Genomic DNA, 24,235 nt, shown 5'->3' with positions numbered 1-24,235 from the left:
TGCCTTGTAGTAAACAACAGAATGGCTCAGTCTCAATCACACACTCTGACTAACTGAAATATATGGAGAAAAGGTCTTCATTAAGGTCGCTATAAAGAATCAGCTCAGTGTGATGTTGATGATGATGATCAGCAAAAGCCATTCAAACTATCAAATGCCTGACCACAATGGCAACCCCGAGGTGTTGATATTGAATGGTATTCGCTGGGTATGCTCAGAATTCTTGCTTTGTTTCTTGTACTTATTGTAATTATTATTCTAGCAGTAACCTGGTAATCTAAATGTGTATGTCTTTTTAGTTTGTGCTCTATGCTTTTCTGTATGTTTTGTGTTGTGCATAGTTGCAGGTTCTGACCAAACCTTAGGGGTGCACAGCCCCTCCTGCCACAAAGTCGCCTCACTAATGGTGTCCAGAGAAGGCTTTACATTGCATGAAAGTCTCATTGGATTCAAATGTAATCTAATTCAGCTCCTTGGTAAGCAATATAGCCATGAAACATTAGATAGAACTTGCCAAACTTGGGGTACTTTGACTTGTGGCGGTCTAGCAATATATGGCCATTTAGTGTGACAGAATCCCCAATATTGATGCCTTAGATTAGGTTTTTTTGAATGGTATTCACTGGGTTTGCGTTGAATTCTTGCTTTGTTTTATTATGGTCACTGTAAATGGGGCATTCATTCATCTCACTGATTATCTGCCTTTGTTCACGGAAGCGTTACCACAGCAGAGTATGGCGTATTTCAATTATTTGCTCATTCCACTTAAGTATGCAACTAATTAATTTTGCTATAGAACTGCCTGGTGTTCCTTTTCCCCACAAAGTGCTTTCAGGTTTCAGGTTTACTTGATATGTGTTACAAATTGAATTTGGCTTGATTAAAAAAAAAAACGACTTCTCTGAACAAATTACACCACAGTGGAATGGCCTGATCAGATTTGAACTTTCAAAACTGTAACTTTTGAAAGTTCAAATCTGTAACTTTTTCATTAGTGTGTTGGACAGGGCTGGCTCTTGTCCCTTGTGCCCTCACCTGGCCCTGTTATACATACATTACTGTGTCATCGTTCATCGTCATCGTCCATATCGCCGCTCTGCTCCTAAATAACTCAAATTATGTAAATTCAGTACTACTCTGCTTGTACACCTTCAACGCAGAGTAAGGAAGATGAACCACAACATATCAATTGTATAAAGTTAATGAGTGACTATGTATCGGCATCCCGCGTTTATCAACTTCATCAGCCACTTATGCAGTTTGAGTGAAAGTTAACAGTAAAAAGAATATCCTCACATCTACCTGCGCATAGGATAGCCATATAATATTTTGCATAATATCGCCAAAAAATGAAAAAGTATGTATATATTCCATTAATTTATATTGCCACATATCTACAGAATTTATAATCGAGGACATGATGAAATATGTGATTTGATAATGAAGGCAATCATAAATCTAAATTGATAATTACAGGGGAAATCAATTAACAAAAATTATAATAAATATACAGCATGGCACAAACTCTGATTTTGAACAAAATCTGAAAAGTAATTTGGAGAAAGTTAAGGATCAAATTAAAGATCGTAAGCTCAGATAGATCTAAGCGTTCAACCAACATGGCGAAAATCCTACATCCAGAAGGCAGAAATAAAGGATACTTAGACCATAAATCTTTTGGGGGAATCATTAAATAAAAATCATGTTGCCATTTTTAAGAAGGGTTATCATTCATCGGTACATCTAAATTTGATTGTTTTCAATGGGTCAAAGATATTAATCTTTCTACTAGGAAATTGGCCCTATATAAGTTCTTTGAAAATAAACGATATAAGAGAAGCAAAACAAATCGGACTTTCAAAGGCCGATTATCTCTGTCTCAGGGACTTATGGGTTTTGGAAAAAGAGTCTGAAGGTAACCCAGAGACATTTTCTCTATATATATATATATATATATATATATATATTTGTTAAAACTAAAGTTTTATTCAGGTGTTGTATTTATATTTTTCCTTCAGTGGAATTATTTCTTCAGTGGAATAAGTTCAAGCATATTTGCAGTGAGGCTTTTTCTTTTTGTGCTGTAAAACATTCTCATCAACAAAATGTGGTAAAGTAAAGGTAAAAGTTAATAAAGTTCTCCTTCAGCATACCAAGACATTTTGGACAATGCTCTGCTTCCAACTTTGTGTGTCAGTTTGGCTGATGGCCCTTATTTATTCGAGCATGTCTGTGCCCCAGCGCACAAAGCAAGGTCCATAAGACATGGTTGGATGAGTTTGATGCGGAAGAACGTGACCTCAGTTCTTCCCCCACAGAAACACTCAAAAATCATATGGAAAACCTTTCCCAGAAGGGAAGCTGCAAGGGTTGAACCAACTGCATATTAATGTCTATGTAGTTAGAATGCAATGTCATCAAAGTCCCTGCTGATGTAACAGTTAGGTGTCCCAATATTTTGGTCCATATATTGTATATACTAAAAAAATTGCTAAACAATTACGATTCACTAACAAAAAAGCAAAAGATACAGGTAGTTTCAATATATGAATTTAGTTTCCTTTTAAGGACTACCACTGATTCCTTGTCAGCGGATTCCATATGTTTACTGCCATCACTAATACAACCATTTCCTTTATATATATATATATATATATATATATATATATATATATATATATATATATATATATATATATATAATCAGCTCAATCAATGTATTAGCTGATATATGTATCTATTTGTAAGTATCAGGTTGGATTATTTCCTGTTTGTCTGTAAATAGTCACATGCATTTTACGAGGTGCTTATCTGGTGCTTTTTAAAGCAGCTGTATAACAGTTCCATTTTCTATTTACAACTGCTCAGACTTCCATTTTTCATTTGCAAATGCTTACTTGTGGTGACCTAAAAACACACTTAAGGATCAATGTGACTTGTTAAAGCACCTGCGAAAATCACTGCTCAACATCAGCTAATGAAAGCCATAACCAAATAGTGAATCAAATATAATAGGAGATACAATAAGTTGCAACTGTTACTTTAAGAAAGCAGTTACACGAGAGGAAATATTGAAAATCACATCTGCGAGTTTCACCTGCTTCTCAGTTAACTCTTGAAATACCAATAACAAAAGTTATGGTGGGTAAAGGTGATGAAAAACCCTTCCACTTAAAATTAAGGGGTAGTAGAAGCATTATTAAACACTCGTCTACAGACACCAGACAAGCCAGAAGGCTTGTTTTTTCCCTCAAGGTGATCATTGTTGACCTTATTTGCATGCGCCTACCCAGAATCCCTTGTGTTGTGGCAGCACCATGGGATTTGAGGGAAAAAACAAGCCTTCTGGCTTGTCTGGTGTCTGGAGTTAACTCCTGAGCAGAAACACACAATTTTCACCTACCATTGTCAAGCCACATGGCACACTTACTGGTGTTGTGTCCCCATGGGCAGCCGTGACACCTAGCATGTGGCAATAAGACTGAGGTGACTCACCTGGACGTTAGCAAGACCCCAGTTTTCACCTGAATTCACCACAATACAAATATGAAAATAAAGTGACTTAGACAGTGTGCAAATATATATTAATTTATTAGGAAGGATGTCTTGGGTTTATCAACTCAGAACACCATCCTAATTCACCAATATTCCTCATCCTAGTGGCAGATCTAATCACTGTTTTGTTCCAACTAGAACTCTATCCGTTGTTACCCTCGAGTATTCACGTGATTTACCTTTTATAAAATAGGATTAATTCTTCTGTTGAAATAAGTGAATTGAGTTGGCAAAATGACAATCGCAGATCATGCCAGGCAAGGAATCACTGGTTAATCTGTTATTCTGATGCCATTTCACAGTCTTACCTTATTATGCTTTTGCTGATCCCTTGCTCTGGTATCCAACACATGATGTGGACTTTCGGATTCTTTGTTAATATAATAGACAAGTCTCGAGGGCAATGTGATTTCTTTGTGCACTCCATTGTTCATACTGTGGTTACCGCTATCACTACTGCTGCTTCTGTGTTGAGACGGCTGTTCATCATCTGCCAGTGTGCCAGCGGTGCCTCCCGCAGTCTCATTGCAGTGTGGAGCTGACGGAGAGCAAAAAACAGCATAAAGCACATGCAGCACTGATGTAGGAAAGCAGAGGTGTTAACTGGTAGCTGCAGGCTGATTTAGTCTGATGATATCTATAGTGCAGCATTAGCTACAGTGATACCGAGGGCATTTATCAGTAATAAGCCATTAAGCTAAAAAGGGGCCTGAGAAGGACTGCAGTGCAGGTTACTGCTTCCCGAAACTAGTCACTGCAAGATTTCAAGACATTATTAAGTAAAACAAATGTGTCACTATCTTCTAACTGGGATGGTAGCCTAATGCACATACAAGTATACCTTCACAACTTCCTATTATAGAGGTAAGGGATCAAAAGAATACAGTTCTCTATACTCACACCACAGCACCAAGACAAGAGGCTACAGGGGTTGTAGATGACACCTCCTACCGAGGAAAGCGGTACAAGAGTATGTTGGCTGATTTGTACTCAATACTGTGTATTGCTATAAGGCATCTGTTCCATACTTTGCAGCAATCTGCCCCGCCATCACCTTGCTTCTCTTTACTTTCCTACGTGACACATACATCTCAATCTCATCTTTACTGACCAATCAAAACAGGACTCATTCTCCTTTTAACCAAAATAGAACATCATCAAGCAGGCAAACCAGACACAACCATATTTTGTAAATGTCTACAAACAGTGAGTGTGTGTGTGTATATGTGTGTCTGTTATTTTTTAATTATCATGAGTACAGAGAATACTAGGTAACTAAAGTTTGACATCATGGTCAATAGGGTTTTAGTCTTTAGTGAGAGGATGATACTTCTGCATATGTAGAACTTGGGGCCTAAAGAAAATATTAGGAGCCTGCTTAATTTTCTAGTGTAGGAAATGATTCATCCATGGGGACACAATAAATGAGTAGAAGGACACTGGTGTCCCGTCGCGATATTGAATACTATGCATTCGTAGAAAACAGTAGAAGGTGCCACAAATGGTTACACTACCTGGTATTTCTCAGGTCCTGTGTTTAGATATAACATGCTGCGTGATCAAATTCTATAATGTGATACACACCCACCGACGGACAGCTTTTGTGAGCTAAGGAGAGGATTAAAGCCTGAGAAAATATTTGGACTGGTGTTCTCTTAAGATATCAGCATAAATATCACTGTATTCTCTCAAGGTTGAGATGACTTGTGTTAGATTTAATGGATCAGTTTGTGTATTCACTAAATTAAGTAGAAAAGGGTTCAAACTTAATAAAGAAATTAACTCAACTCCTAAGTAGAAAGTATAAAGACCCTGAAAGTGGTCAAACGTTTAATACATTAAACATTCTTCTATAATGGAATAGTTCTTATGATAAAAATATTTTTTTTACTTAATTCTGCCTACATGTATGGCCACATTAAAATAGCTGTACTTCCAATCATCTTCTCCACATATGAAGTGCATGTGCTCATCAGAAGACAGGGCTGTCCATTCTGGATGTGGGTCTGCTGAATACCCACTGAGTGAGATTGTAAAATATCCATCGCCATGTTGATTATTAGAATTATTCCTTTTTATCTGTTATATTTACTCAGTTTTAGTTCAGTTCATGTCTTGCAGTTGTTTTGAATGCGACTAATCCACTTAAGCACCAACTTGTCTAACCAACTAACCTAGCGCAACTCAACATAACTTTATGAGAGACTGGAAATTACAAACCCAACAGTGCCTGATGCATTTCTACTTGAATCAATAACTCAACTTGCAGCAAATAGTCAAGTTGTTCTATAAGTCCATTTGGCGAGTGCAACTCAAAACATTAGATTTTTTTGGTTAGTTATTACTCACACTTTCTAGCTGATGGATTTCAGGTTATATAGTTAAAATACAAGTGAATTAATTTTATATATATATATTCATCTTGTTCGAGCTTGACATGAGGTTAGATTGAAGATGACTTATAAATGGTGACTGCATAAAATATTTAAGACATGCTATATGGAAGTTAACAAGAAGACAGTTTTTTTTGTTTGTTTTTTTTTATCAAGAACAGCATAAACACCATTAATAATAAATTATAAGCATTCACATAAATAGTTATCCATTCAGTTGTCTGAAATTGAACATATTCCAGAACTTAAGAACTGGTTTGTCCCGAGACTCTTACAACAGTTCTTCACGAAGACCGTTCCATCACAGGAGCAGCCAAGTACCACTGTGGAATTAATGTTCCTGTGATACTCAAATATCTTTCTTTTACTATACTGTTTCAGTACTTGTAGTTCATAATAGCCATATGGCTTCCAGTTGGCTACCACTGTTCCCGAGTGACTTGAAGTTCACTTGCACACCCTGATATGGAAAAAAAAATTCAAACTCAAGATGGACAACCTTATGGTTTCTATATACTTGCATACTACAACCTACAATAACTGAATTTATATCTTGTGTAATACTTTATCTAATATGAATACTATATAATAATAGAATTTCTTGATGAGAAAAAAGAACATTCAATAAGACACCGCATCTAAAGGCTTGGTGGGTTGCCTGTTCATTCCTAGACACATCCTAATTCATTTTACAAACAAAAATGACAAGTTAGACTCCAGCTCTTAACATCTTCTATCATCTTCGTATTCAGCTCTGCAGCAAATCCTTTGATGCATAAAATTATACACATCCAAGGAGAACATGAAGTAATTTAAATGCATGGATGTCTTTTTGTGTGTCAGGATAGAATGTCTGCTGGTTAAATAAATTTAAAGTGTAACAGATAGAGAAGAGGTTTAAAAAGAAGAACAATGAAGCCCTGAAATCAACCAAGGGAGCAAGAAGTAGACATAATATATGCAATAGAGCATATGTTTATTACTTGCAAATACTATTTACATTAATATATGTATAGAGCAGGGATGATTTTCAGCAGGTCCATTCCAGATTGACAATATGCATAAAATAAATGAAATCAAACCGAGAACCGAGTGTGACTGCCCAAAATCAAGTAAACTGGTCTTGTTCTACAAAATCATGCTCTTTTATATACACACGGATGTGCACATACCAACAATGTAAATCCAAACCAAAATCGTACGCAGATTTATGTTATTATGAATACTCTAGTATATACTACGGTAGCAGGGTGGGCCTGTCCCAACGCTAAGCTAAGACATCTCCCTTTGCCCCAAACCTAAGAGGTTTCCTATCTGAACCAAGCTAAGCCGAGCATTGACATGTATGTGACAGCACTAACAGGGAGTTACTGAATCACTTGTATACGGCCCATAATGTCTAGGCTCTAGTGTCACATACGCGAGTACAAGAGTCCCCAGCTTGTTTTATATACAAACTGCAGACTTACAGGAAATGTCCATTGCAGGTCCGTGTCAAGGTCTAGCGTTGCTTTTCTAAGTTTTTTAACTTACTTAACCATACATAAAGGTTACAAAGTTTGTTTTGTTTGTACAGTGAAACACATATCATATATATATATATATATATATATATATATATATATATATATATATATATATATATATATATATATACATATATCATCACAAGCCCAACATATATCAATAGGCCCTTAATAAAAAAATATTTTTAGCACCAAAAAAGCAATCCTGTCATTCTCAGTTTCACAGATGACAAACATTTGGAGTCAAAGAACCTTTTCCGTTAAAAAAGGATGGGACAGACAGTTCTGCACTAGTTATTTGTGTTTATATAGGATATTAGTAGAAAAAAGGCATATTTTAATAAAGGTAAAAACCTAATAGTTTTCTATATAAAAAAAACACATACTTTACAATGCATTGCAGTAGGCCCCTTAGAATTTAAGAGCACTTAGTTCAAGTGCAGCCTTGTGCAAATTGTAATACCCTGACCTACAGATCAATGCAAAATGTACAGCAAAGGATGCCGCTAACCTCAGCTGTGTTAAGTCATCTATACTTGCACCGAATCAGGAGGTGCCGTTCATTAACCTATTCAAGGACAGGACAGCAGGTCATTGAAGTCATTCAATGCACTGCAGGTGGTAGCAAATAGGTTTAAGAAAAATATCAATGTTCTCTAATGCTGCAGTGGAGTACATGGAGTAGAATGACTGTGTGACATAAATGGCAGGGGACATCCTGCAATGATTTTCTCTGATCCAATCCACATTATACTTACTGCAGTGATTTCCCTATGCAAAATCAATCAGACACTGTTAGGAAGTTCGCTTGTCACAATTCTATATTTAGGACTTGATTGTGCAGCTGTTGTACCTTCCATAATTTTGGACGGTGTACAAGAACTAATGCACTGTATTTTGCCTGTCTGGATGTTGACTGTCTGGTGGCGGGGGGGAAGAAGGACCCCCCCATGAGCCACAACCAGTCCGATGAGGGTTATGGTCCCACAAAAAACAGTGAGGCTGATATCTATCCAAGTAGTAACCAGGGGTCACTGGATGCAGTCATGGCAGAGGATCCATCACCTATAAGAGGTCATGTTATCTAAGGACAATCCCAAAGCAGAAATACACATAAGGTCCTTTAATTCTAAGACCCTCTATATATTAAACAGCACAAAAGCTAAGATCATCATTTATCATTTACAAGTTACCAAGCAGGCCTGTGAAGTTTGATTCATTATTTAATGGCATAATACTGATGTAAGCAGTGCATGGCATTCATTCACAGTCCTCGGGGCACTGCAGGGCTGTTACCTGCAGAGGAATATGCTGACAATGCTGTGATAATGATGATCACCGAGTCCTGGCTGCAGAAGAGAGTTCCTTACCTGTCTGTGATACTGCAGCTGCCCAAGGAGGGGCACAGGAGAGAAGCAGCAGGCAGAAGAGGTGTAAGAGAGCAGGGCAGGAGAGGTGGGCAGGTAGCAGGGTAGTGGGTGAAGATGGTCGGGGATGCCGCAGGGAGCTGCCTGCCTCCTCCATAGCTCATAGCTCTGCAGATCTGGGATACAGCACACACAGCAAGACTCAGTCTTTATCTTGTACCAACGATCTGGTCATTTGCATACTCCTCTCCTTAAGCAGCAAGGGGGGTCAAAACCCCACTAGGGGTTATCTGGCTCCCATTTGGATTTTCTCTTAATGTACAGCTGCTACTGCAGCACTCGCATCCTCCTTCAAGGAGTATCCACCCGTCTGGCTCTCCCTCCTAGATTTTCTGCACTTTGCACCTCCTCCCCCCACCCCTTCCTTAGCGCATGACAGAGGAATAAGGCAGCCTCCTCCCCCAGTTACTACTCAATGCAACACAAGCTGCTGCCTCTCCCTCCCCGGGGCTGGTGCTGATGCTGATGCTTCTGTTGCTAGGAGAGAAGGATGCTAGAGCACATGCGTGCTGCAGTGCTACAGGAGGATCCCTAAAGGATGCAGTACACCAACCTGGGGAGCAAATAAGCATCCTCACTACTATACCATACACAGCTCCACATAGATATACATGGACCACTCACTGGTTATTAAAAAATGCCATTAACATTCCATTGATACTTAGAATCCAATATAAACACTGGCATTCCTGTGTAAAGTATTTTAGAATATGGCTTAAGGCTGGTACTCATTAAGGTTACGGTCCAGCTCATTAAGAAGTTGTCTCCAGCTCTCTGCCACCATATTTCAGACAGTTCATGCTAAAGTGGTGGACATCTTATTAAACCATGCGGGTCTCAAAAATGGAAAAATGGAAATAATTTCTACAAGAAAACGTTCTTGCTGGTACCATGAAAGATACTTTAAATAGCCCTAATAATATAAGAACACAGGAAATAAGAAGATGAAGATATCTGGTACATAATGGAATGTAAAATTATTTTGTAGTGGTAACACAACAGACGGTTTGGTGGATATATAGATACTGTAGAGGTATTACCTAGGTTATAGATCCCTTTTAAGAACTTCTCAAATGACTAAAGTTGGCTCGGTTATTTCAGACAAGATTCCCACTTTAATAAATGACTTGTTTGGGTACATTTGGCTAATTTTACAATGAACATATAGTAATTATAAAGTGATCATAATGATAACTTTTTTTTTTTATATCATATTATTTTTATATTTGCATCATGACATAGTACAATGGGTTTCATATAACTAGCTTACATCCTGTACTAGATATGAAGTCATTTTCTTTAGCAGTAATAGACTATCTTTTTTTCTTTTCATTCAATATGACATTTTACATGACCTAGAACATATTATGCTGTTGATGTAGCTAGAACACAAATTAAACTGTCTTCTCTTGAAGTCCTTCACCAGTTGTATCCCACATCGCACAGATTTATAACTACCCGGAACCTAGTCATATGGACATGGTGTGGTCCATGTTTGCAGAGATTATGATGAAGCCTGCCATCAAGCTTGTGTAACCAGTATTCGTGTATGGGGCCTGGGCAAACACGTGTCCCCCTTCATTGGCCACCTGCCTGTGTCTTGGCCCATGTGGGATTTGGGGCCCAGATTGCATCTTACCAGGCACTGGAGCCTGGTGGACCCTTTCCAGGCTCTAGGGGCCTACTGGCCCCATTCCGAGTATGGGCTAGGACAGTAGGAGGAGAATGGAGCAGCAGAAGGCGCATAAGATTTGGGGGGAGGGCAGCCTTCACGTATGTACTTGGCCCTACAATTTCTAATGGCAGCCCTTATTATGATATAGGAAAGCTAAGCAGAAGATTCAGTTGTGGAAAACTGATTTTTTTTTAAATATGCCTTAATATGCCTGTTTTGTGCAACGTTTTATCCAATGTAAAAAAAATGTTTAATGAATCTTAACATGTTACAGGTTGTAGAAGTATTTTAAAACAAGACTGCATCAGCCAAAGAAAACACATAGGTACATCCTTCCAACTGCTAAATTGTTATCTGTCTAATAGAGGTTTTGTATAAAAAGTGGGGCTATCTCTGAGATCCTTTAGTGTAATGTTTACATGAAAAACAAAATTGGAACAATTACAACTTTTTTCTCACAATGGTTTTCAGCCTGAAGCACAAATAACACACTGATAATGCAATACAGATTTCTAGCACACTAAAGACAGCTACAAAATGGTGCACATTTGCAACTTTTTGTATACATAATCTGCAATACAATTATTAACTTTGAATTAGATCATTTTCCTCTACAGACAAGATAAAACTGGGTTTTGGGGGAAAAACAGGCACCAATTCTAATGTATCACATATTAATATATGATTTTGTGCTCCTGGTTTATGTAACCAGCAGCAGTGCCATTTTTCATGGGGCTTTCACTAAGCTAACCCATTATTTACCAAGGATCTTACTACTTATTTAGAGTATAATGTAGAATGTTTGGTCTCTGAGGACAAATCTACACCATATGGACAAAAGTATTGGGACACACCACATAATTATTGAATTCAGGCGTTTCAATCAATTTCATTGCCACAGGTATATACAATCTATCAGCTAGACATGCAGTCTGCACTTACATGTGAAAAAATTGGTTCGTTCTGAAGAGCTCAGTGAATTCAAGCGTAGTAGTGTGATAGGAAGCCACCTTTGCAATAAGTCCGTTCGTGAAATTTCATCCCTGCTAGATATTCCACGGTCAGCTGTAAGTGGTATTATTGGAAGGGTTTAGGAACAGTAGCAACTGAGCCTTGAAGCAGAAGAACCTCTTAAGAGGTTTCTGGTGGCTCTGCCAACAATCTTTTCACCATAGTGTGTTTACACATATCCCATACAAATCCTATTCTAATCCTAATCCACGCTGAGCCCTCCTTCTGTCATGACTTGCTTTTTTTATGGTTAATGTCCCATGAGATGAAAAATCAGGATCAGATCTTTCATGTCATTCATTGAACTCTTGCATATAGTACCGTCTATGGTAGCTGCAAAGAATAGGTGGGTGTAGTAAATGGTAGCGGTGCACCTTAAAATGTGTATGCTCCACTCATACTCCATCCATTTTGTCTTTAATATTAGAGTTTATGCCAAAACGTCCCTGACAATTACGATTAGGTTTTTGACCCAAGAACATTTCAATACACCTTATATAATAAATTATGCTAATGTGTTCCTTAATAAAATTCATGTTGCCTTATATTAGAATGTTGCCAATGTACATCTGGATATTAGTGAACCTATGTACATGGAATGAAAAGCTAGAGTAAAATATGCTGCATACAGTTGAATGGTAATTGTGCCTTGGTTGTTTTACAGGGTATAATTTCCAATTAGGAAAGAGGCGGATTACCATTAATCAATTTTTACAGCTGTTTTAAAATAACTTTTGGTGGAGAGATGTTTCCTCCCCTCCACTAAATATATCTGGCTTTGTTAATCCATGAAATCATTAATGAGTAGCCATATGAAATTGAATATAAACAGCTGATTGTGGCAATGAGAACATCTATGTAGTGATTGTATGACGGTATTTGGTGATGTTGCATGATGCTGTGTGAGACTGCATCATGAAATGCAATAATGAATACTACTAACAACAAAACTGCAGCATCTTCAGGAAAGGCTCACAGCTGAATGATATTTTATGTATAGGGAAGGATGGTCTGGCTAAAAGAACACATCAACCAGAGCTGACACAGGAGTTCTCTAATGGTTTTAAGAGTCTCCCAGTGATGGATTAAAACTGCATGAGTTGTATGGTATATGTGGATGGAAGGCTTTAGCAGGGCATCGGGTCCTGATTTAGTGGGGGTTTTCTGTAGGGGTGTAGGAAACATATTGCCCTGAGATTCTGGATAATTTAGCACAGTCTTAAATTCTGGAAGGAGGAACGAGGCCCATCACTGTCCTTCCAGAATTTAAGACTTTGCAAGTCTGTGGTCAGTGAAGAAGAATCAAAGAAAACCAATATCTCCTACACCATCCGCTTGTCACCTGGGATGCAATTAGAGTTCTCCCATGCCCCCTTCAGCACTGCAAGGTATGCTGATGCATTCAGATTTTGAGGTTACAGGGAAGCCCCAAGGTATAGCTGCTCATGGTGGCCCCCAACATCGGTCATCTACTGGTTAGACATCCTTTGTTTAAGCTTTGAAGATCACTAAATGCCATGTGCAGCATTTCTGATGCTACAGGGTACGAAATCGTCAAAAAGTAAAACAACTTTAAGGTAAATGGCCCCACTCTACCTTTTAAGCAATTCTTCAATGTATAAGTATAATGTATATGTTTAAATACCTGCTCTAGTTTTTGGTGTATGATCTCTCCATTATACAATAGTTCTGCAGATATTGAAACCTTAGTGCTAAAATGGCAGTGCAGTACATTTAAACCAATACATCAATCTACATTTGGCTTGAATTGGATGTCAACTTAAAGTTATTTATAGTACATTTAATGTCTTAATGAAAGAACTATGCTTATCCAAATAATATGATGCATGCACATGTAACAAATCATAGAAATATGATGCCATATACAAATTTTACACGAAGACTGGAATTTGCCGAGCATCACACAGCAGCACTGTCCTAGTTTCTGGATAACACATGGCTCTTACGAACGGTTGTTCTTTATACTCACAAGTCAGAAGCAATAAGCTGTGAGTTTCCTGAGTTTAGTTATTATTATATTAGAATCTGTAATTTCGGCAAAATCATAATGCTATACAAGTGGTGTTTGGGTATGTTGATCTATGTTAAACTAAGCCTATGTACTGCTGTACCGGCCGTCAACTATGCATATGGGTTAAATCTGAATGATACATCTCTTTGGCTGGAAAAGACATGAAGCTAGTGGACACATGAATGAACGTTACATAGATAGTCTTTTCCTAAGCAGATGGCATGTCATCTGCTCCCATCTGTTACCATAAACATTTCCAGGCATGAATATGAGACAAGCCTCTTTCCCAAACTGGTCTCTGTACATTGCTAACGGTGACATTTAGTGCCACTGACATCACCATAAGCCATTTTAAGAAAATGAACCGTTGTGCAGACATGCAGATGGTTGACTCTTTTGAGGACCGTTTCCTGACTAACTCTTGTTGGCAGAGAAATATACACCCTTCTGGCACTCAAAGAGTTAGGATAGAAGCTTGTATCAGCTCAGTCTATCGTAACCAAGTTAACATTCTGCTGATGAGACAACACGGCTCCTTATCTGAAAATCGACATCTTGCATTATGTTACCCTTGCTGTCATTTTTTTAGTAATTGTTTTGGCCTTCACTTGGAGCGTAATGATTAAGCCCTCATCCTTACTGCATCTAACTGAATGCCCTGGGAAAACTCCTCCATGTGTTGTTTCCTCCACCCACATAACCATCATCCAAATGTCTGTAAAATAGGATCCCGTAGGATCTGTATACCAATAACAAAAGTTATGGTGGGTAAAGGTGATGGAAAACACTTCCACTTAAATTAAGGGGGTAGTAGAAGCATTATTAAAAAAATAATCTACATCCAACAGGCAAGCCAGAAGGCTTGTCCCTCAGAAAATGCCACAACCACAAGGGATTCTGGGTTGGCGCATGCAAATAAGGTCAACTATTATACATGGATCCCTTGAAAATAAATGCCCGCTGTACAAGATAGCCTTTAGACAAAACTCGGGAAAGAGGTGCAGTAGCCAGGTCACCACTCATGGAAGTCTTGTGCAGAAACACAAATGCATCTGGTAATGTTATAAATGCTGCATAAACCCTTTGTAACTGAACCATCATAATGGCTGTGTAGACAACTCGCATGTACAACTGACACAAACATGTATAATCTGCATCCTGCTTTCTGACCCTTGCTCTAAAAGCCCCAAGTCTTCAAAATCGCCTATCACACAAATACAGTTGTCATACAAAGACTTTTAATGGATATATTTCCATAAGTAGGCTAACAAAAGAAGTAAACCAAGAGACATGGTTGTCTACTGGGAAGTGGTCCCAGTATACATATTGTCTACTGGGAAGTGGTCATATATATTACCACTGCATTTGCTGAAGGCACCTTATATAATCCACAGAATCAAAAATGTGTTGATCATGGGTCTGTAAATAAGTTACTATTGTTTTAAAAGAAAGGTCTTTAAAGAAAGAGTGGGAACCGTTGTCTTGAGATAAAAGGTTAATGCACTGATATACGTAATACAGTGTTAAAGCATAAATTACTCTATTTAGCTATGAATTATTTCATGTACCATGTAGTATAGAAAAAAAAAGTAAAATAGCTAAAGATGTGAAGAAACAGGAATAAAAATTTGACTTAGTCCTCAAGGACTTCCAGCATGAAGGTTAGATACACAAATATAAAGTAGACTACACAAGTAATTTTCATGTACCGGCAATGTTCACATCTGCATATTTCTATCTCGTGATAGATGAGATGGGATCAAACAAGGTTCAAGGAGGCTCATATGTCCTAACTAGTATTTATAATTATTTATTATATAATGTTCCACGGTACATTTAGTAGGCACACCCCATGCAGTCCAGTCTTGTGCAGAAACACAAATGCATCTGGTAATGTTAGAAATGCTACATAAGCCATACATCATAATGGCTGTGTAGACAACTCAGCATGTACAACTGACACAAACATTTCCGGCAGTGGCCCCAAATCAGCTCTCATTGGAATTGCCCCCTTCTTTCACACCCACCTTAGCAACTCTCATTTGCCCTTCTAAAGGCTATTTTGGGAAACAAACGATCTCTCACCACACACAAAGGACACCCAAGATTAATGTCAGTATTGGAATTGGAAAACCCATTACCTATTTCCTACCTTGAGTAATTAACACGTCTTAGTCCAGAAGGATACATCCTTGTTGTCTTAATAAACTGGTGTGGTCATCAATCATGTTCTCCCGGTGTGTAATTGTTGGTAATTAAAAGTACAGAGCCTCCTGGCCCTTGAAAAACAAGTACACTTCAACACGAAGCTGAAACATAGAATTTGACGGCAGACAACGGCCATTTTTCTACCCAGTGTGACATCAAACCATGACACATAGTAATACACACAGCAACACAGCTTACACTCACAAACAGTAACACACTTACACACACAGTACGGATAATATGCTGGTGAACTAAACAGTAGATAGAAATCTAAAATATGTCTCTGATTTAATCCAAATGTTGTTGCTGTGCTTTTGTAATATAGAAAGCCACAAAATAAAGAAAAGCCAAAGCTTTTCCTACAATTTTCCCTATGGGTTTGTATAGGGAGTCCTAGAGCCAAACTATGGAGAGCTCTCGGTCATTAACTGGACAACAATGGGTTAAAACAATAGAACATGCATACTACTTTTTCCCGAGGTATGACCAGTTAAAGCCCCGCCATGCTAGATTTTTTTTCCATTTTTTCTTGTTAAAGCCACACCCACTTTAACTCATAAAGGTCAGTGTGTTATAATGGCTGAAGTAGCCGAGATATATAAGCTTTTCCATATAAGGCTTATCAGAGCCTCACCCACATTACATCATAACGCTTGGCCGTGTCATAACAGGTCGGAGCTATAAAAGCAGGAGTCGCCAGTGTTTAGAGCTCAGAGGTAGATAGAGAATCTTGAGCTATTTAGGCCATCAACGTTTTTAGTGTCAGGGTTTGGGGATCTCTCCGTTCTTCGCACTCGGGCGGCACAACACATTATCAGTTCTTGATTAATGTTTGTGTGGATCTATGATTCCTCTTCTATCCAGGGAGTAGTAACCGATCCCCTATTCAAGGGGTCTTGGAATACAGTGACAGCCTTTTTTGTCATCCAAGTTTTTTCTCCTTCCTCTGGATCACTAGGTAGGGAGTTTAGGATCAAACTATAAGGGCTGTTTAATTGCCCAAAAATGTTTTCTCTTATAATGTAAATAAAATGTTTTCTTGTTTTCAAAAATGTAAACTCTTGTGTGTTTTCATTTGAATCTGTCCTTAACATCAATGATGTGTGATGTCATAGGCCAATGTTCATAACAAACGTATGCCTCTCCCTGACACATGTTTAAATGACCACATTGTATTAATCTGTGTCTACCACCATCTTAGTCAAGATATACCTAAGACTATGTTGAAAAAACTGACTTCTTTCTTTAATTTAAATGCTTCTAGCATATCTTCTGTCTCTGTCTTCTTTACTCCAAACTTCAAATGTTGAATAATTAATATTGATGGTGAATAGTTAAAAATTAGAAAATTGAATATAATTGATATATGTGCTCTTATTTTAAATTATTTCATAATTTTTAGCATTTTCTAAATACTAAATTTCATCTTAGATGCTACCAGTCTATACTACAAATATTCAAGTCATTTATAAGTGTATTGAGATTGTACATTGAAATAAATGATTATTGGTTATATACAGTCATGAAAATGAAGACAGACTGTAGGGAAAATGTGTACAGATATTTAAATCTATGTTAATATATGCCAAAAAAAACACATATATGCAAATTAGTACAGACATGTAGATTTACAAAACGCATTGTACTTCCAGGATGAAAACAAGGTCTTATTGGAGTTGGTGGTAGAGGTTGAGGATAATTAATTGCATTTCAGCTGCCATGTCAAAAGAAACAGAGAAAATGCAATTGTCTGATTGGTGGACTGCAAAACCTTCTGACCTAGAACAGTTCTAATTCACGGGGAATCTGAAATGACTTTAGTGCTGTCTATGAAGTGTATCATGTATTACTGATGTCCCTTCAGAGACGCATAGGCAACTCTTATGAAGTCACAGAAGACTATTCTAAGTGATGTGTCTGATCATGGATCGCATGCTGGATCATTAATAATATTTCTGACTATTATTCAGTATATTTGAGAACACTTATGCTCAGTATTTATACCTGCATTTATCCCTTTGCAATTTACTGATGATAAACTCAAGTAAGGAGGGGAAGCTCCTGGAAAAATAAATATTTTTAAAAAAGAATTTTAATTAATTAATATAATAAACGTTTAAGCATTATCTGCAGGCCTGGAGGCTGCCATTGTTTTCAGTCATGTGATATTGTGTGTGTATTTCCCTACTTAAACGCAACACTGAGCTGATTTAAAAAGATGGCACTTTTATTAGTCTGAGTGCCCGTGTCTGTGTATTAATGATTGAGCCGTTGTGTTGTTTAACAGGAGGCTGGGTGTTTGTCTCAAAACATAGCTAGTACCATACCCGGGAACTCTCTGGGTTTGAACCGGAGATTGCCGGGTGATCGCTGCTCCTCCGGTTCTCCGGGTCAAGACCCGAATCCTCTGGGCCGCGGGGTCTTGACACACCCCGCCCATTTTTCCCTTGAAATGGGGGTGTTTCCCGCTGCCGTCAGCGGGACCACCCACCTACCGCAGCGGGACTGCCCACCAACATCAGTGGGACCGTCAGTGTGCAGTCCTAGCCAGGTATGGCTAGTACACATAAATGATATGCAGCTGTCTGATGGCCGGACTAGTCCTGGTCTCAATCATAAGTATTCTGAAACTTTTGAAAGTCTCACTAGAAAAGGAATAATTGACAAGTGGCTTCGCTGAGGAGTTTCAAGCATGCTATATCTGCTTTTGGACTCGAAGCACTGTGGTTTGGCCCAAAGCCTTTATGACATTTTTGTCTGAACTGATCACAAACCAAGATGTAAGCAATATCTGCAAAACCCAAGCAAGTGTACACTTTCATTTTTACAGTAAAACACATCTCTTCTACAATGTTTATGAACCCTCCACTACACAATAAGTTGGATACTGTCAGAAAAACTGCTCATGTTTATTGTTTTATTGCTCTAAAACATTTAAAGGAAAGGATGCAAAAAAGCTATTTACATGAAGCTATGAGGCAACCAATTTTATTATTTTTTTCAAGAATGTGAATACACCACAGCATTGATAGAAATGTGATTTAAAGAAAACCTAATCAGTAGTTGAGATGGATCACCAAGGTAAGCAGCCATCTGTCCAGGCATTTACAGTTTCACATTCAGTAAGGGCACACAACCTTATAGTATGCATTTAAACCAATGGATCTTAAAATATATGACTCAAGTACTACATATATGGGATACTGACGTTGTTACGGCAACCAAGGATACAATGACAAGATAATGATTGTATAACAAAACATAGAATGTGGTTCACAGGTACTGCATGTAAGTATATATAAGTGAGTGTGTGTGTATATATATATATATATATATATCTATATATATATATATATATATATATATATATATAGATATAGATATATATATATATATATATATATATATATATATATATATATATGGCCGCCATTGGGGGGCTCACCCATTAATTGTATACCATTGTATAGTAGCCAATGCACTCAGCGAGGTCACATAATGTACAGGCAGTGGTGCTACAGAAAGCGCGAGCTGCCCTGAATTCAGGTAAAAGGGAGAGGAAGTTTTGTGCGTGTGTGCATAGTGTAAGTCTGTGCGTGATTCGATGTGCATATTGTTAGTGTTGCGTTTGTCTGTGTTTTTGTGCATATTCTCTATGCATGTGTAGTGAATGTGTATGTATAGAGTTAGAGTCAGTGTGTGTGCATGTGTATAAGAGTTTAGTTTGGGCATGTATGAAGGTATGGTGTTGTATATTAATGTATGGCATTAGCTTGTGTGTGTATGTCAGTATAAAATGTTAGAACATTTGTATACATGTATAGTGTTAGTATGAATGTGCATGACTGTACAGTGTTAGTGTGTGTGTCTTACTGTAAGCTGTTGGTATTTGTAAGCATACAATGTTATCATGTCTGTTACTGTATGGTGTTAGAATGAGTGTGTGGGCATCAACATATGGCCTTAGAGTGTGTAAAAGTGTATATTATTGTATTTGGTGCAAGCATGTGTATATGGGTGGAGGTCAGCGTACTATGTTCAAGGGTAAGTGAGCTTAGGGATAGTGGCACCTGGGAGATGGAGAGGCGGATCAAGAGAAAGAATACGTGTGTATATAAGTGTATGGTGTTAGAGTGATTAGATGTTAGAATGAGTTTGCATGTTAGTATGTATGCTTATTAGTTATGGGGGTCCAACTCGTAGGCTCCACTAACACTAGGCTTGCCTTTGCTCTGATAAAGTGTATTTATGGAAGGCTCATAAGGCTTGGGTAGGAAAGTGGTGTTGACATGGGGCATGTTGATGTGAGGGGCTTATGGGTCTAGGCTTTAAGTCTGTACTGGGCCCAAAGATTTCTGACGGTGGCCATGTACACATTCATACTTACCTGAATGTGGTCAGTGCCAGTTCCTGGGGTACCATGGCCTTTACAGAATTGTGTGACGTAGCAGAGAGGATTTTGCAAGCAGCCCACCCAGCAGCCATGTTTGCTGTTTTTATCCCTTTGCAAGCTTATTGCCAACACACTAATAATGGGGGGGGTTATATAATCGTTCTCCTGTACATTTCCTAGCCTACTGTTTAGCGCAGTGTTTAGGTGAAATGTTACCCCTACAGAGTGGCACCTTGTAATTTTTCAATGACAGGTGCACTTTATGCATTCGATTTTAAGCAACTCGCCAGGTTAAGAGCACATTGACCAGTCTGTGAAACAAACAGCAGTAAAGGAGTGGAGATTTGTTGATCACGCTCCATTTATAATATGTAAGTTCATCAATTATTGAAAGCTATATGGGTTTTTCTCTTTCCATCAATCAATTTCTGAAGCCATGAAATATATAAATGCATATTCCCAGAACCAGGCAAAAGGCCTCAAGGACAGATTTTGACAACATTAAAAGTTCTAGGAATTATCAAAAGAAAAGTAATCTTTATTAACTATATATACAGTATATATATATATATATATATATATATATATATATATATATATATATATATATATATATATATATATATATATACACGTAGGAGATTAAGGGGATCATTTCCCCATGAACATTGATTAATTCAGTGGAATCAAGTGTATTTTTACATAGTGGGCATAGTGGACATAGTACTGATTTTAAAGGGAATGGATAATGGGAGAAAGGCGAGTCCTATAATCCAATGTTTTAAGAGGGTGATATCGTCGATTTCAGAAAATGCACATAAAGATGAATTTTAAATTTTATACTTACAAAATACGCTGCATTGGGTGGCTTAAATTACCAAGGAGCCTCAAGTCCCTGATGTCCAGTGTGTAGGAAGAGAGCACATAATACTAGTGATTGGCAAATAGAAGCACTGGATATGAGGTAACATCCTATACTTCTATTGATCACAATACAAAAAGGATATGATGATGAGGTCAAGGAAGATCCCTCAGATAAGATCACTTGATGTGTGGGGCAGAAGCCAGCAGCGCTCTGCCCTGTTGCCAGCTCTTCAGCTGGGTGGGAGCTAGCGGAGACCGCAGTCCCATCCACTACCCCCAGAAAACTTTCTTCCTTTCCCTGGGAAGGAAAGCCAATTGCAAGCCCTCCCGGACCAACATCCTCAAATGTAAAATCAATTAGATCCACAATCTCTGGATCCGGTTGTGGTGTAAAGTCACATAGCTCTGGTATCGAATCTGGATTAGCTGCCCAGTATCCCTGTGACTCAGGGGTGGAGACCGCAGTCCCATCCACCCCGCCTGGGTTAACATCCTCATATGACCACTCAATAACAGCCACAAAATCCCTGGACACTGGGGCATTCTGTTGAACACGGTCAAACAGTTTTATACGCCTTCTCCAGTTCCCACTCCTGCGTAATTAAAAAGTCTAAATCACCTTTAAGTCCTAGTGCATCTGGGAGGTCCCAGTCCCTGAAATCCCGGATGTCCTCAATCCGCTACTCCGCTGTACTTCCGAAGTCCGGATCCTCCTAAAGACTATCCCATAATAATCCGGGGCCACCAAAGTCATAGTCCTCTGGAGAACATTCTTTCGCAGTTCCCCAATATGCTTGCTCGGTATACCACTGCAGAGCCCTATAGTGATCTTCCAGCTCTACCTCCTATTGGACCAGCTTGTCCAATTCGGATACCCATTGCTCCTGGGGTTGCTGTCCCAGGAATGACATCCGTAGTTCCCGCTGGTCTCTAATCTTTTGTTCGGAGCTTGGAAGACACTGACCCCGGCATATAACAGCCCTCTGCCATAGTGACCGTCGAACCAGTTGCCTCAGATTCTGGTATTGTTCTGCTAGTGATGTAACAGGAGAGGATGACCCGCAGTAGCCCCTGGAATTCTGATACCACATCCATGTCCTCGTCAAGACGACCAAAGCCTGCCGTCCTGTCGGTCAATCCCGGTAAAAAGGAAGTGTGCCTCAGACTAAGAAGCAATCCCGCCACTGTCACCAATGTCACGGAGCTGGCTAGTCCGACCGACTACCTCCGCTGTCTTGTGCTCCCTTAGCCTGGGACAACACACTTTCCCCGGTTCCCCAGTCACTAGCCGAGACTCAGTGTAGGTAGACTGATTTATTTTGGACACACAGAGCTGGATATATCCATCAAAACACACATTAACATAAAACAAGATATTGGGACACAAACCGCCCCCTTAATCTGCCTCCCAGAGACAACAGGGGTAGTAACAATATTAACAATACAATAGGGGGGAGACTGATTTATACAACATTTAACTGAAAGAATGGTGGTCACTCCCTGGTGGCAGATCCTGGCTGTCTGCTGGAGATAATCCCCTCAGCCAGTGATGAGATGATACTGCTGGGGGTAGCCACAGAGGCCTTTACAAACCCAGGGCCCATAGTCAATAGGGAGGAGGCTGGCAGTCAGGCCTCTCCAGTGGTCCCAGTGATGGAGGCTTCCATCACAATACACAAAAATGTGTGTCACCTATGACGTGAGAGCCTGAGGAAGCCAGTCACAATAGATACTATGGCAGCGAGGGATTCCTCCATTAGCATCCCTACTGCATTTACTTTTCAGTGGGGGAAGGGGGAGCGGAGGGCTCTCTGGGGGCTGTTAGTCCCCAGTGGCCCAGCTGATGGCCAGGAGATATGTGTCTCCACCAGCAATAGCTGTGCTTTCTGTATTCGTTGCAAGGTTTCAAGAGCAGGAAAAGAAGATATTGTCATAATTTAAAATGCTTGTAAGAAAATATTGTAGAATTGGGATTGAGTGCCTGATGGATTCCATTGGGGAAAACATTATAAAGAAGGAAAATTTGTAATCCCCAACTTTGCAAAGCATAGCAAATTGTAGGCATGTGCATGGCAGGGACTGACAGCAGTTCTGCCCAAATGTCATTTAACAAAATAGAAAGTTAGTGAACAGAAGAAAAATCAAATCAATATATATTGATTTGATTTAGATATATATATTTGCACAGTACTGTAGGTGTAGTCAATCACTTATACGCATAATTTATATTAAAAAAGAGGGAAACTGAAAGCTAGGATTACTTACACATAGGCAACTGCCAATAAAAATAATAAGCATTCCACCCAACTGCCCTCGCAAAAAAATAGCTGTGTACAAAAGACATAGAAGCAATGAATTTCATATTACATAAATGACTTGTGTGGGTACACTAAATGAGAAAGAGGTTGCAAACAACCATGCAAGCAAATTGCAGAAGTGGGAGAAATACAAAGAAGAGGATACTTTTTCTTTGGATAATATAAAAATAGGAATATAATTTTCCAAATAAACAAGATCATTGGATGCTTTAAAAGGTTTATTGCTGAGTAAGCTAACTCTTTAGTTTTATCATTATTGGGACCAAGTTTTTTTAAGTGCCTTAGAGATTTTTTGTTTTAATCAATAAATAAGCAAAACAGGGAAGCAAGAAGATAGATCTACCTAAACGCTTTGGAACATCTTAAAACATATCAAAACACTTAAGAGTATATAACAAAAGGAAAATTGTTTATGATTTCCTGCTATTGACTTTTTGGGTGGGTTGCTACTGAAACCCATCAAATATTTATGCATGGAATGCGCTACCCATTTATTAGTTGACGTTACTATTGTATTCCTGAAAACTTTGATACAAAACAATTTTTACATCGATGCAAATTTCCATGTTTTATACCTGCTAAATCTTTATATATCACTCCCTTTTTTTTAGATTAATAACAAAATATTGTTTTGTTGGAAGTCTGAATAAAAGTTTCACCAATGCATTTGTATCATAACCATCCTATTTAATTCTTTGACACAATATAATATTTTTTTAGGATAGCTCCACAATTTAAAAAGACCCTTTACAGCTTTTATTCTACATTATTTAGAACCACACAATTCAATTAGGATCCCTAAAATAAAATGTGCCGTTTCCCCTAGATGTTTT

The 24,235-nt window shown here is 38.5% G+C and overlaps 1 protein-coding gene across 1 annotated transcript in view; it reads right to left on the bottom strand.

The window, feature by feature from the left end:
* Positions 1–9,207, bottom strand: part of ADAM23 (ADAM metallopeptidase domain 23) — a 64,660-nt gene extending 55,453 nt beyond the window's left edge. Inside the window, exons 1-2 of the mRNA XM_053470911.1 lie at positions 8,845–9,207; positions 3,864–4,093 (exon numbers count right to left, since the gene is read on the bottom strand). Of these exons, the coding sequence (XP_053326886.1) occupies positions 3,864–4,093; positions 8,845–8,998 (384 nt within the window). The 5' untranslated portion in view covers positions 8,999–9,207. The remainder of the gene's footprint in view (positions 1–3,863; positions 4,094–8,844) is intronic.
* Between the last annotated feature and the right edge of the window lie 15,028 nt (positions 9,208–24,235).

Source organism: Spea bombifrons, chromosome 7 (assembly GCF_027358695.1).
Source record: "Spea bombifrons isolate aSpeBom1 chromosome 7, aSpeBom1.2.pri, whole genome shotgun sequence".
Classification (NCBI taxonomy): domain Eukaryota; kingdom Metazoa; phylum Chordata; class Amphibia; order Anura; family Pelobatidae; genus Spea; species Spea bombifrons.
This window is presented reverse-complemented; position numbering and strand designations above follow the sequence as displayed.